Here is a 13,833-nt window from a genome sequence, read left to right on the forward strand (position 1 = left end):
CTGATAATAATTATAAGGATTGTTTTTTTACACTATAACATTTCCGGTATAATTAATTGACTAGATTGTGTGTTTTTTTTTTTTTTTTTTTTTTTTTTATAATGGCACGCTTCTAATTGGCATATGTTTTATTTTCTTGAATATTTCCAATCCATTCTTTTTCTTTTTGTACTTTTTTAAATTTTAGATTCGTCTCGCGTATGTGTGACTCATTCATATTATTATTATTTTTATTATTATTTATGTACAAGTATGAGTAAAGAGAATGAAAAAGTTAGAGATATAGGAATTTTAATAGACGAATTAATTTCTTTTTTTTTTTTTAAGATTATTTTTTATTCTTCAAATCCAACAATATTTCCTCCACTGTTTTCCCTTCCGTCTCAGGTACGAAGTAATAGATAAGAATCCATAGTAACACAGTTATCGCGGTAAAAATCCACATGGGTACATGGATACCATATAAATCTTGCGTTATCTGAGAATAATTATAATAAACATATAAATAGAAAAATATTTAATTATAAACATTGTTATTCGACTATATCATAAATTCGAATTTAATAGTAATATCCCTTCTTTATTGTTATTTCATATGAAACTGTATTACGTGTATGCATGTGTAATATGTATAGCGTTAATATCTAGCGAGTATAACATTGCATAACACAAAAACACCCATAGCACAGCATGAATCGCTGATACGGTAAGTAAGCATGTATATACACGTGTACCTACGTGTTAAGAAAACAATTACGTATAATTTAGATAAGTAGATGTCGATAGTGATATTACAACCAATATAAAATCTTATAAAATCTTATTACAATTGAAGAATATTAAATTAACACGTTGAATAAATACTTTGAAATATTTGCGAAAAAATAATTTTCATGTTTGTTAAAATTATAAAGTTTCATTTGCTGTGTCTTAATCATTATAAAAATTTACGATTAATCTTATAGTTATCACGAGAAAAGATAGGGATTAAAGGTTTTTTAGTTTACGAAATTTCTTCTTATCCCAATGTTACGAAAAATAGAGCAAATAATTAAATATGGCTATAATCGTATTTACGTACCTGATAAAATTTAACAATCACCGTTGTAGTTCCAGCGTAATAAAGCGAGGCAAATATTGCGGCAGCTCTTTTCATTTCGAAAGGAAAGATTTCACCTAGATAAGCCAAAGGCATTGGATTCAATGCCAATCCGTAACTTAGAACAAATGTCATCACGAATACCGATGGTACCCAATTGAATCTTGAAACGTCGTAACCAGCAGAAAGGAAAGTGAAGAATGAAGATAAACTAAATAACGCGAGAAAACAAACAGGTGCTGAGATCAATAGTAATATTCTTTTTCCAGTAATATGAACCAATAGGATACAAGCAAATCCTGCAAAGACCAATGCACAACCGGTTACGATAATACTCAAATTCGTGGACACAGTAAAGTTAGCTTTTTCAAAGATTTCTGATTGGTAAGCCAATATCGGTGCACCACCGGTTAGTGTCAGTGCACTGCTTAAAATTAAAATTATTCCAAATCCTCGTTTATTTTCTTTCTTCTTACACATTTCCTTGATAATATCGTAAAACGTTAATTTTCTCGAAGTATCCTCGGTTATTAATATTCTCTTAATTTCTTCCAATTCTTCCTCAACGTTATCCTTTCCCAATGCCCATCTCAAAGTTTTCTTAGCCGAGGTTAATTGATTTCGTTGAGTTAAGAATACCGAACTCTCTGGTAACCAAGCAAACATTATCACGAATAAGATTGGTATGGTCATAGCTATCATAGACATCATATATCGTGAAATCCATAGACCAACTGTGAATATAAATAACATTCCAATGTTCATGTTAACAGCCATCATAGTTCCTAAGAGACCACGTGTACGTTTGCTGCTTATCTCACCGAGATACATCGGTAATACGGAATAAGAAATACCGCAACCAATACCGGCTAATATTCTACCACAGTAGATGGTAGTTTGGTCTGTTGCAATGCCGATTAAAATCCAACTAATGATTTTTGGTAATGCGGCTAATAACAAAGTTTTCTTACGACCGATACGATTCATCAAAATAAATGGGATCAATGAACCGATACCGACGCCAACGTAAAGCAAATTTACGATCCATGCTATTTGATCGCTGGTCACTGTCAATGGATCTTCATTGGAGATGAATTTTGGTATTGTTGGTGTACTCCAACCTTCTTGAAATCCACTATCGGTGATCAGTAGATTGCCTAAATGAAAATTATATAGAAAAAATCTAATAGAATTCTTCAGAAAATCTTTTTTAGATATTGTTTCTCTTACTATCGTTGATATTCGTACAAAAATAAATTCCTATTATCGTGTCGTTTACTCACAAACTACTCCGATAAAAATTTGTCGAAACATCTCGCCACCCATCATTCTTCCTATCGGTGGTACTTCGAATGATTCGACTGGAATCGTAATTTCCTGTTGTATTCCTTGATTTGTTTTATCCAGTGTCGCAGGGACGACCCTGACCACTTTTTCGTTATCAAGAAAACAACGTGAAGCATCCTCTTCTTTGATTTCTTTCGTATTTTTATCGAAACAATAATGTTCCTTGGTAGGAGATAATTTGTATCTACGTAGTCTATAAAAATAAATCAAAATTAAAATTAAACAAAAAAAAAAAAACAAGGAAAATAAAACAATACGATAAAATAACATATCAATCAATTCTTAATCTTTATTCAGTTTTAATTATTTCGATTTATGTTATAATATTATTATTATTTACTTTTTTATCTTTTTGTTCGAGTTTTTTACTAAGCCTATTAACTAACTTAAATTTTTTTAAATAACATTTTCAACGAAACTCATAAAAACCAATCGAGGAAACATAAATCGAGGTCATACAATATCGAAGTTAAACTTAAAAACAATTTAATAATTATCTAACGACTCGTTAGAAATTCATGTTCCTCGTGGTTATTAAGCATTTTTTCTTTTTTTCTTTTTTTTTTTTTTTTTTTTTTTTAAATCAACGAGGTCATCATATAGGAAAACTTGATTATAACGATAATCCCTTTGAACAATGAAAAAACTGAACGAACAATATATCCTCTTGATAAAGTTTGCACGAGTTGTTATTATCAACCTCCTTCCCCCTCAACCTAACTCACTTTAAATAAATAAATAAATAAATACGTATACATATTTTTCAAGTTATCAAGTATGATTAATTAATCGTATTTACAAATTCCTTTACGAGTACTTTATGCATATGGGAATTAACAACGTGTATGGTAAGAGGAAAGAACCGTCCAAAACACAGTGAAATTATTCGTTACGCGTGTCACGAGTATTATGTATGCGAATTGTGTCTGTCGACTCTCGAAACGTGTTTCTGTGTGTCTATGTGTATGTCTGTCTATATGTGTGAGATACAGATAGTGATAGAGATAAAGATAGAGATACAGAGAGAGAAAGAGAAATTACGGAGATGAGCCAACTAGGATCCTAACTCGATTCTACGCCACCACGTATATTTCCTTCTAGTAGGTTGAGGAACCTCTATGCACGATATGGTTTCACATATATGTAAACGCTATGATCTCAGCACGCATACCATTCGTGCATGAATCTGCAATCTTTCGAAAGATGCCAACGTTCCTACGTGAATGTACGCGTGTTTATATGAACCAGTATGATTTTGAGTGTGTGTGTGTGTGTGTGAGAGAGAGAGAGAGAGAGAGATTATTAACAAAGTACTTCTCTCTCTCTCTCTTTCTTTCTCTTTCTCTCTACAAGTAGCAGTTTACAGCTAACGATATAATGCACAAACTAATAAGATACCTGAACCGAAACGTGTGTTCCTTACCTCGGACTTATTTGTCACGATGATTCACTTTCACTAACACCTATTTATATCCCACAATAAACGGCATTAAAACGCCATTTTTTCCTCGATCTTTTTTCCATTTTCTTTTTTTTTTTAAGTAATTATATATATATATTTTTTTTTGATTGTAACATATTTTTATTAATGTCGGTTATTTTTCTTTTGAAAGACAACAGATAAAACAAATTTAAAATCAATTTGATTATTTAGTTGTTGTTCGTCGTTCTGTGTGTATGTGTGTGTATTTTTTTATGGGTGTATTTTTTAAATAAATATTAGGAAACAAATACGCGTTGCGATTGATCATTTATTTTTTTTTAAAAGTAAAAGAAATTAAAAATACACTAAGAATTATTATTGTTTTTATTTGTTAATCTTCTTTTGTTATTTGTTTTTTCCATTAGAAAAATTTATCGTTCATTATTTCCGATTATTTCTAATTAATAATGTAAAAGACATCTTTTTAGATTTGTACGAGAATCGACGATTTATATACGAGACGTAATAAAAAAAAAAAGGTGTTCTATATTTTTTTTTTTTTGACTTAAAAGTTCAGGAAGGTTCGATGAATTTTGTTTAAATAACTGTGGATAAACGAAAATGAACGTATTTATATACGGGTAATGACAAGGTCTAAATAGTTAAGTTACATTGTATACGGGCTTAAAAAAAACCATTGAATTTTATCTAGGATAAGAAAAAAAACAGGCTAATGGTTTCTATCGTTAATTATCCTATCACAAAATAACGTAATTATTTTTTGTTTTTAGGACAAATTACACAATAGAATTCATTACAAAGGATTAGTTGAATTAATTTTTGAATTGTAAGTCAAAAAATGATCAATTTGTTAAATCTTAATTAATTATTATAAATAATAATTTATACATAATAATAATTACCATTTATTATTATATATTATAATTATATATATATTAATTATTATATTATAGTAGTACTATTACATATATAATAATAATATATTATTATTATTATTATTATTATTATTATTATGTTATGTTAAATTAATTTCAGCTTAATATTAGGTCGTCCCAAAAGTTTCTTCTTCTTTTTTTTATTTGTTTTTTTTTAAATAATTTTACACGCACAATATTTTTTATGTTGAATAATATACAGTAAAAAAAAAAATAATATGATAATAAGAATTGATATTATTTAGTAAAATAATATAAAAAATATTATGCGAATAAAATTATTTAAAAAAAAAAAGAAAAAAGAAAAGAAGAAACTTTTGGGACTACTTAAAATTATTTTGAAATTAATTTAACATAATAATAATATATAATAATTAATTAATATTTAACAAATTGATCATTTTTTAATATGGAAGGCTAATAAAAATTCTTTGATAATAAATTATATGAAAGACAAAAAAAAAAGAAAAAACAAGTGTGTTACATCGATTTTAACATAACATTACAACAAAACGATTAACTTTGAGGTCGTTGTACGTTAATCAAACCCGTCTATCGAGATTCTCCGACAAACTGCATCGTATCGCGTGCATCTGACTCGATAAGAGTCACTTTTGCATTTCAATTATTCTACGAAAGTCAACTCATTCATTCTTTTTCTTTTTTCCTTCTCTCTTTTCCACCTTTTTATTATATAACGAGAGTTGTATTTTTTTTTTTTTCTAAGTTCTCCGAAAGTTTCATCAATGCTTTTTTTTTTTTAATCAATCGGCATTAACGTAAGTAAAAAAAAAAATCCTTCAAATTTCTCGTTAACAAGTTTTAATCGAATTTTTTTGTTTCTATTGTAATTATTTTGTCAAAAAAAGGTTTCTTCATCTTTTTGTTTAAAGCTCATCGTTAAATTTAGAAAAATGAAAAAAAAAGAAACAACTACTTAGACACAATAACAATAACAAAAAGTAATTTAATGTAATAACTTAAATTGTGAAATTAGGATGATATTTATTTGTAATTCAAATTGGTTAAACTTGTTGAATGAAAAGAAAAATAAATAGAAAAATGAATCATTTAGAAAAAAAAAAAAGAAACTTTATGATCACTTTAATGAATTCTTTGTCATAGGTTTTATCACGTTTTTTCTATGATTAATCTTTCCTTGATAAATTTATATATATAATATCTTTATAATTATTCTATATATATATATATATATATATATATATATATATATATATATATTATATTATATAATACTTAATATTATTGATATCTGATCAAACGAAGCGTAAAGGTACTTGATTCCTGGTAATGTTCACGGTCTATCGAATCTGATTACAAGTTTAATAATTGGATCCTTTGTGTGCTGAAGCACGTGTAATTACTTCAAAATTTGGGTTTTAGAATGAAGTAGGAATAACGTTAGAGACACTATTAATGGATTTATAATCGTCGTCAAAAGTATATTTAATATACCTCCAATATATATATATATATACTTCATTTCAATAAATTTCTATGGAAAAAATATTGGATAGATAAACGTTGAAATATTTTAACGGGAATGTTTGAAAACTTGTTTTGTATCGTTCAATAATAATTTATAAACACGATTTATCGATGCAGAAAATGATTATTTAACATGTGTTGTTAAATTGAAAAGATTATCTAACAGGTGTCGATAAACCGATTTCTTGTAGGACGGTTAACTCGGTCGTGCAATCTCCTCCCGTTCATGAGATAAAACTCATAAATCCTTTGCTACGATGAGATTTCCGTCCGTGAAACTTTTTGACACAACGAGGAAAGATTTAAATCACTACGAATGGTTTAGGGAAAATAAATCCCATAGGGTTAAAGACGTCGTTCCACGACCTTTTCCTATTTCATTGAGATTATATTTATCGACACTTTACACTAGCATTTTTATTCACGTTTAAGAAAAACATTATTTATTTATTTACTTAAATAAAAAAAAATAAAACATAAAAAAGAAAAGGACAAAATTTTAATTCTATATTCTAAATCTAATTTCAATATTTTAAAAATAAAAATAAGAGTAACACCTTTGTAAGGTTTTAATGAAGAAACTTTCTTCGTTAGTATCTTCCATGATGAAATTGGTTCCTTGTTTGAAATGAAAATAAATAGATTGGTTTTTTTTTCACGAGTACGATTGATTTTTGTCTTTTTTTTTTTTTTGGAGTAAAATCGAAAGTAACAAACGATTAGTTTTGAACACTGCGGGGTGGAATATACACTATAACAAATACGCACACTCTCTTTCAAGCAATTAGTAATAGAATGCGAATAGGCGTGTCAGGATGCTATTCGCGCGATTCACCAATATCGGTTTCAGTGTCATTATCGAATGAACCACAGAGAGGAAACTGAGAGCTGCCGAACGCGGTCTGCCCACTTCAAGAACATATACGTGTTACTACACGTATTTTTTATTGGAATCCCCTCTTCTCATTTGGCGCCACACACACATACACAAAAACACACATGACAGCTAGTCGATTCTCAGTTAAACCAAAGCCATCTTTTCGTATTATTTATTTTCGATTGCAAGTATTTTCCTCTCGATTTTCTTCGAAACAACTGGAATAAGTGGAACCCGATTGTCATCTGACAAATTCCCTTTTTTTTTTTTTCCCCCATTTTAATTGCAACTCGACCCAGTCAGGAATTCCTTCGATTCACCGAACTAAACCGGCTTTCTTGATCGCGTGTTTGCTCGTCTGCCACTTGTTTTACCCATTTTTTATCTTCCTCGCCACAACCTTGAATCCTAGCAGATTCCTCTCTCTCTTTCTCTCTCTCTCTCTCTCTCTCTCTCTCTCTCTGTTTTTCTTCTTTTCTAAGATTCGATTCAGAAATCCGATCGTTTCGTTGAAACAACCAGTTATTGGTTGTTTATTTCTTTTTCCATTTTTATTCCTACAAAAATATCACTAAGACATTTTACGTCATCTAAATGGTGTAAATCAATTAATCTTCTCATCGTGAATCACAATTTTGTTCTTCGAAATATTCTTGGATTTTTGCATATTTTTTATTTACATCGAATGTTTCGATGTAATGTAGAATTGCAAATTCTTTCGTTCTTTTAAACTCGAACGAAATCGATCTGTCCTTGAACCTTTCTGTAGGTTCGGTCAACGTCCTACGAATTCTCCCGGGATGGAATAACCCAGTTTAAATAAGGTAACTGCATAACAGTTCAACATAAAGTTTGTATATACTAAAATCAAACATTATTTATCAAATTTAGATTTTTATACGAATTTTAAATTTCTTTCCTTTTTTTCCTTGTTATTAAAATTTTCATTAAAATTCGATAAAAATTTCACGTGATAACCTGATAAAATGCATATAACGATTTTAAAACTTTCACGAAACGAAATGCAGGAAAAACCAAGAGAGAAACACATCCCGTCGTCTATTTCATTGACGTACTTGGCAACCTGTTTTTCAACGTCATAGAAAATCATTTTTTTTTCGATAGTTTTTCATTTACTTTAGTACCTGACAACATTTCTTACAAATTCTTCTTCGGACTATATAATCGTTAAAATAAAATATTGAAATATTCTTTTTCAAATAATCATTTTATTTTGCCGTTTAAATATTAAGAAGATTTAATGGGAAGTTAAAAAAAAAGAAAAATAAAGGAGACGGATTTCAAGGATGTTGTTTCCATTTTTTAAATTCAGATAACGTTAGGAATTTTATTACTTTTGTAATATTTATCAAGAAATAACGGAATGATGAACCGTGCGATATGAGATATCAAACCGTTAAGTTAATGATGATAATAAAAAAAAAAAAAGAAAGAAAAAAAGAAGGTGTTTAAATGGATAATGGAAAATAAAAAAGGATTGAAACTCGATTGAAAATGCAAATAAACTCAAGGAGAATAAAAAAAATTCTTCTTTATTAAAACTTATCACGGTAAATATTTGCATGATTTAATTAAAAGTCATACCACTTTATTGATACTATAGAAACATTTCATTTAACGATGTTTACTATAGAAGTGATACCTGATCGGAATAAAAATTATGACTTTTCTTGCTTAACGAACACGATTATTGTAACAAATATTGAATGGGGATAAACTAAACTAAGTTTCCTTATTCGAGAATAACGAAACACTTAATTATCACGCTTGACCATTACTTTTCCTGGATTATTCCATTGAATACGTCATTCATATTTCTCTTTTTTTTTTTGCATAAGTGATTTATTAATGAAGTAAACGTGCAAAATCAAGGTATGACATCATTCACTTCAATTCGGTATATTATTATTTTTTTCTTACAGCATCATCATGTTTGTTCAACGAATTAACATAAAAATACGTGAATTTTGTTAAAATTAAAAAAAAAAAAAACAGAGAAGAGAATAAAAGAAACAGAATAAAAAAAAAAAAACACAAAAAACAAACAAACAAACAAATAAAATGAAAAAAAGAATGCGGTAGCAATTAAGATCCCACGTGTACGATGACACTTATGATACTCGTTCAACCGGTTCTTTCTTTCAATTTTTTCTCTCATTTTTTTTCCGTTATTTTTTTTTTAATGCATCATCGACTGACAATGAGATCCTTCAACGTTTTGATGTAACTTGAAAGATTTATGAACTCGGTAAAGTGGAAAAAAGAAAAGCGTTGTTCGCGTCTCGTGATAATATTGCAACATTACAGTACCTCCTCCCCCTCCTCCTCCTCCTCCTCTTAGACTTCTTTTACATTTAACGCTAGAGGAACAACGAAAGTAAAAGGAAAAACCTTGTTTTGAAACCTCGCCCGAGATACGAACGACCTTCCCCACTTACGTGTCTGACATTAGTGTCGCCCACTTTGTCTCCGTTGCTACCAAGAATTTTTCTATTATTATTTTTATTATTATTTTTATTATTAACCAAGAAAGGTAGAGAGAGAGAGAGAGAGAGAACTTGAATTCTTGTTCTATAGTTTAACGTTAACGAGAGAAAAAGAAACTTATAAAAAGATAACAAATGTATCTTTTGTATCTTTTTTTAAATGTGTATAAGTAAGAACGTACGTGTGTTTATAATCATAAATATGTACATTGTAATATTTTCCATTTAAAAATTCTACAGAATATTTCTTTAGTTATAAGTGTGTATTTATATATGTGTATGTGTTGTATATAAGGTTGAAGTAAAAAAAACTAGTGATCGTAGATATCGATTCTCTATGTTATTCGACGAAAGAAAGTTGCTCACTGGAGACTCTGTTTCGTATCTATCGGGATATCTAATAAAAGTAAGAATACTAAAAGAGAGAGAGAGAGAGAGAGAGAGAGAGAGAGAGAGAGAGATAGAGAGAAGTTGAGAAAAGAAGGAAGATTAGAATTTGAAATTCTCTGCAAACCGCGATAGAATTTCGCAAGAATATATATATATATAGTTTATACGTACAGATACATATGTATAAATAAATGTATATATATGTATGCATTACACAGTTGTAGATGTATGTGTATGCACGTGATGTGCACATCTGTAGAGGTGAATTTTTTAACACGTATTCACATTGGACACGTTTCTATGCACACTTGCATAGTTATACAAATGCATGTATGTTACACCTATAGATTGTAAAGATGTATATTTATATATTGTATTCATGGTTGAAAAGAAAAATGCATGAGAAAGTCGCATGAGTTAAGAGGTAACTTACCGTCGTGGGAGTCATAAAGGTAGATGATTTTCTTCCAACCGTAGTATCTGACCGTGTCGATAATGGCACGATGATAATCCGGACGCATACTTATGGCAAAGTCCAACAGACCGGATGATGGTGTCAGTACCTACGAATTATAATTTATTATTTATCCATTAATATTTTAATTTTATATTCATTTCAACTTATTATTTTTTTCTTTTTATTTTTTTATTACGTTCATTATAATACGTAATATATATTTAATATAATTAATATACATATAATATTAATATATGTAATAATTTTCTTTAAAATGATATAATTTATTTAATATAATATAATTTCCATAAATATAGTATAATTTAATATATTAAATAAATATATAATTAAATATAATTTAATATAATATAAATTTTATAATATAAATGTAACTACATAATAATTTTTTTTAATCTTTAGATCTTTGTGGTTTTTTTTTGTATTTTTTTTTTTTTTTTTATATCGATATAAAACGTAGAAAAAGAAGAAGAAGAAGAAGAAGAAGAAGAAGAAGAAGAAGAAGAAGAAGAAAAAGATAGATTCTTTCGATCAATCCTACTTACTATTTTTATTTTTTTATTTTTTGTAAAGGAAGAGAGGGGAAAGAGAAAGGGGAAACCACGATTCGAACGAAAAACCGTACCGTCGAATCAGCATTACAGGAAGATTAGCATTTAAACGACATCGACGTTCGTTACTCTCGGTGTTGCGCAGATCGTATCTTTCTCTTTCTCTCTCTCTCTATGCATCACCGTAAAAACACTAACACGAATGTGAGTGAATGAGAGAGAGAAAGAGAGAGAGAGAGAGAGAGAGAGAGAAAGAGAATGAGTTGGAAACGAAACTTATTCGCGACAGACATCTCCTCGGTGTGTTGTTCTATGTGAATTCAGCATGTTCGATGCGTTTACATGTATTGCTACTACGTTTCATAGTCGCTAGCGTATAAATTTTGGTACATACAAGAGAGAAACAGAGACAGAGACAGAGAAAGAGAGAGAGAGAGAGAGAGAGAGAATGGGAAAGGGTTGGATGGTGTATCGGTTCTGAAAGCGTTCGATATCGGTACGATAAATGCAACGTGTCGCGATTCGCCCGGATAAATTTCCAACTGGCCAATTCATTTGGAAATTCAAATTGTAATATGCGCAGATCGTGTATTACATACTATAGTATATATATATATATATATGGGAATACACACTTATACAATTAAACGTCAACTTTTACATCTCTAGTCACACGTATTAGATATACACGTGCATATAACCTTCATACATATATTTATTTGTACGAACGATCCTATTATGCGTATCTGATTGCCGTACAGGATGCGCAATTCTATCTCCTACATCCCCACTCATACACCAACCCCTTTTTTCTCCCACTCCTGTTATCCCCACTTCCCCTTAATCTATCATCTCTCTCAGTCATTTCTTTTCTTTTCATTTTATTTTATTTTTCGTTTATTCTTTTTTAACCCTTTCTCTTTCTTTTTATGTATTTCGTGAACGATCGATAGCAACGTTAATTAATTTCGAGTTACTGAATGGAAAAAAAGTCTCCAATCGACGATCCAAAATCGCAAATAATCCGTTTCGTTGATTCTTCGTGAAAAGCAAATTTTTTATCATTTTTTTTGGTCTTTTTTTCTTCTCTTTCTCATTTACCATTCGACAAGAATTTCAAATAACGAATCGTTTTTGAGTAAAAGTTTCTCATGGAATGGTTTTTATTACGCCCTTTTGCCTAACCTTATTCGGGACAGACCAACAATGAAACCATAGGGAAAGAAATGGAAAAAAAAGAGTAACATGTTTGCTTGATAAAACCTAACGTCATATCGTTTTTCGATCTTTCATTGATTTGAAAGAAAAAGAATGAGAGAGAAAAAGGTTCAATTCGCGTTTGATCGTTAAATCGTTATTTGATATTTATCGCAAAAAAAAACTTTTCAAGACCCTTTCTTTCTTTTTATTTTTGTTACCTTACCTTCTCAGGAAACCAGGGCGTCACGAAGGGCATTTGAAACGTGTTGCTGTAGGAATGTAGCGTGTCAAAGGAATCCGGACTGACTGCACCCAACATAGAGAATACTCCTCTGCTGAATTGAGTGCAAACTGTAAGAAGAAACGAAAATAATATTAGTGTTTTCCTTGACTTAACCCAACCCCGTATCACCATCCTAAGTTATCGTATTTCTCTTTTAACGATAGAAATTCGAGTTACATTCGATGTTAGACAAAAGATGAAATAGTTTGTCACAACTCTAATCATCTTCATTAATTTTTTTACTAAAAAAAATGAAAAATACTAAAAGAAAATCTTGCATTTAGGCCAGTGATAGAAATAATTTTAGAAATTGTAATTCTATTTTTTAATTTTGTAAGTAAACAAGTATTCAATTTGATTGACAATAATTTACCAAATAGACACCAATTTTCAAACCCATCAAAGTATATTCGCAAACTAATGTCAAATTATTCAAGTAAAATCAAAATGATTGATCATCGTCAAATTTGATTTTACAATCATTCGACGAATTCATTCAATTGATTGATTTATTTCTACTTCCCCATAGGCTAAATAATAACTGTAATTTTATTTTTATACGAAAGGAAATACCTACAAGTGAGTCGGACGATTTTCATTAAAATGATATAATGATCGATTAATTTTTCCCATTACGATTTATGTTTGTTTTTCCACTAATTTTTTAAGGATAAACAACGTCCCATAAAAAAGGAGTACGCTTTAAAGGGATCAATAATTATGTAACATTAAAAAAAAAAAAGAAAAAAAATAAAAATCCGAATTAACTTATTTCGTAAACTTTGAAAAAAAAGGTATAAAAAAAGGGTTGAAGGAATGGTGGGAGTAAATCAAGTCTCGTAACGTTAATAAATTCGATGACGATAAAAGGAAAAGTACTTTACCGTTGCGAGGGGTGAGCTAAAGGGTGAAGGGGGAGTGAAGGAGGTGGTTTCGATCGAAGAGAATGATAATGAAGGAAATTTAGTGTGACAAATCGGATAAAAGGGAAATGGCTTTTCGCAGATAGGTCAAAAAAAAAAAAGGAAAAGAAAAAGAGAAAAGAGAAAAAAAAATAAAAAAAAGGAAAATAGTAAAAAAAATGATGGGAGACTGCATGCAGGTGGAGTAGGCGAAAATGGAGAAAGGTGCGAAAGCAGATTCAAACGTTTGGAAATGATCCAAGAGCGAGTAAAGCTGGTGGACACGCGAGAAGTGGGCCGAGAAGAGGAAGGGG

At 29.6% G+C, this 13,833-nt stretch overlaps 2 protein-coding genes across 5 annotated transcripts in view; both read right to left on the bottom strand.

The window, feature by feature from the left end:
* The window catches only part of GluRIB (Glutamate receptor IB), a 212,963-nt gene that overhangs the window by 47,832 nt on the left and 151,298 nt on the right, over positions 1-13,833 (bottom strand). For all 3 annotated transcript variants that reach the window (XM_089178946.1, XM_015328452.2, XM_015328453.2), the window contains 2 exons: positions 12,558-12,685; positions 10,542-10,671 (listed from right to left, as the gene is read on the bottom strand). In XM_089178946.1, coding sequence (XP_089035072.1) covers positions 10,542-10,671; positions 12,558-12,685 — 258 coding nt within the window. The remainder of the gene's footprint in view (positions 1-10,541; positions 10,672-12,557; positions 12,686-13,833) is intronic.
* Positions 66-8,454, bottom strand: LOC107070347 (facilitated trehalose transporter Tret1). 2 transcript variants are annotated; one of them, XM_015328454.2, is made up of 4 exons: positions 6,892-8,454; positions 2,383-2,639; positions 1,082-2,256; positions 66-478 (listed from the first exon to the last, which is right to left on the bottom strand). In XM_015328454.2, exons 1-4 carry the CDS (start codon positions 6,936-6,938, stop codon positions 329-331), a joined length of 1,629 nt encoding a protein of 542 aa, XP_015183940.2. In that variant the 5' UTR covers positions 6,939-8,454; the 3' UTR covers positions 66-328. The 2 variants fall into 2 exon arrangements, with proteins under 2 accessions (XP_015183940.2, XP_089035074.1); XM_089178948.1 differs by lacking the exon at positions 6,892-8,454 and adding an exon at positions 3,870-4,576.

This window comes from Polistes dominula, unplaced genomic scaffold (genome assembly GCF_049000335.1).
Source record: "Polistes dominula isolate Pdom_NZ unplaced genomic scaffold, Pdom_raw_medaka contig_18, whole genome shotgun sequence".
Classification (NCBI taxonomy): Eukaryota; Metazoa; Arthropoda; class Insecta; order Hymenoptera; family Vespidae; genus Polistes; species Polistes dominula.

Coding starts and splice junctions, on each gene's coding strand:
- LOC107070347 (XM_015328454.2), bottom strand. CDS start 6,938: ATGGAAGATACTAACGAAGAAAGTTTCTTCATTAAAACCTTACAAAG. Junction 2,640..6,891: donor TTCATTAAAACCTTACAAAG/GTGTTACTCTTA, acceptor TTATTTTTATAG/ACTACGTAGATACAAATTAT. Junction 479..1,081: donor TGATTGTTAAATTTTATCAG/GTACGTAAATAC, acceptor AATTATTCTCAG/ATAACGCAAGATTTATATGG.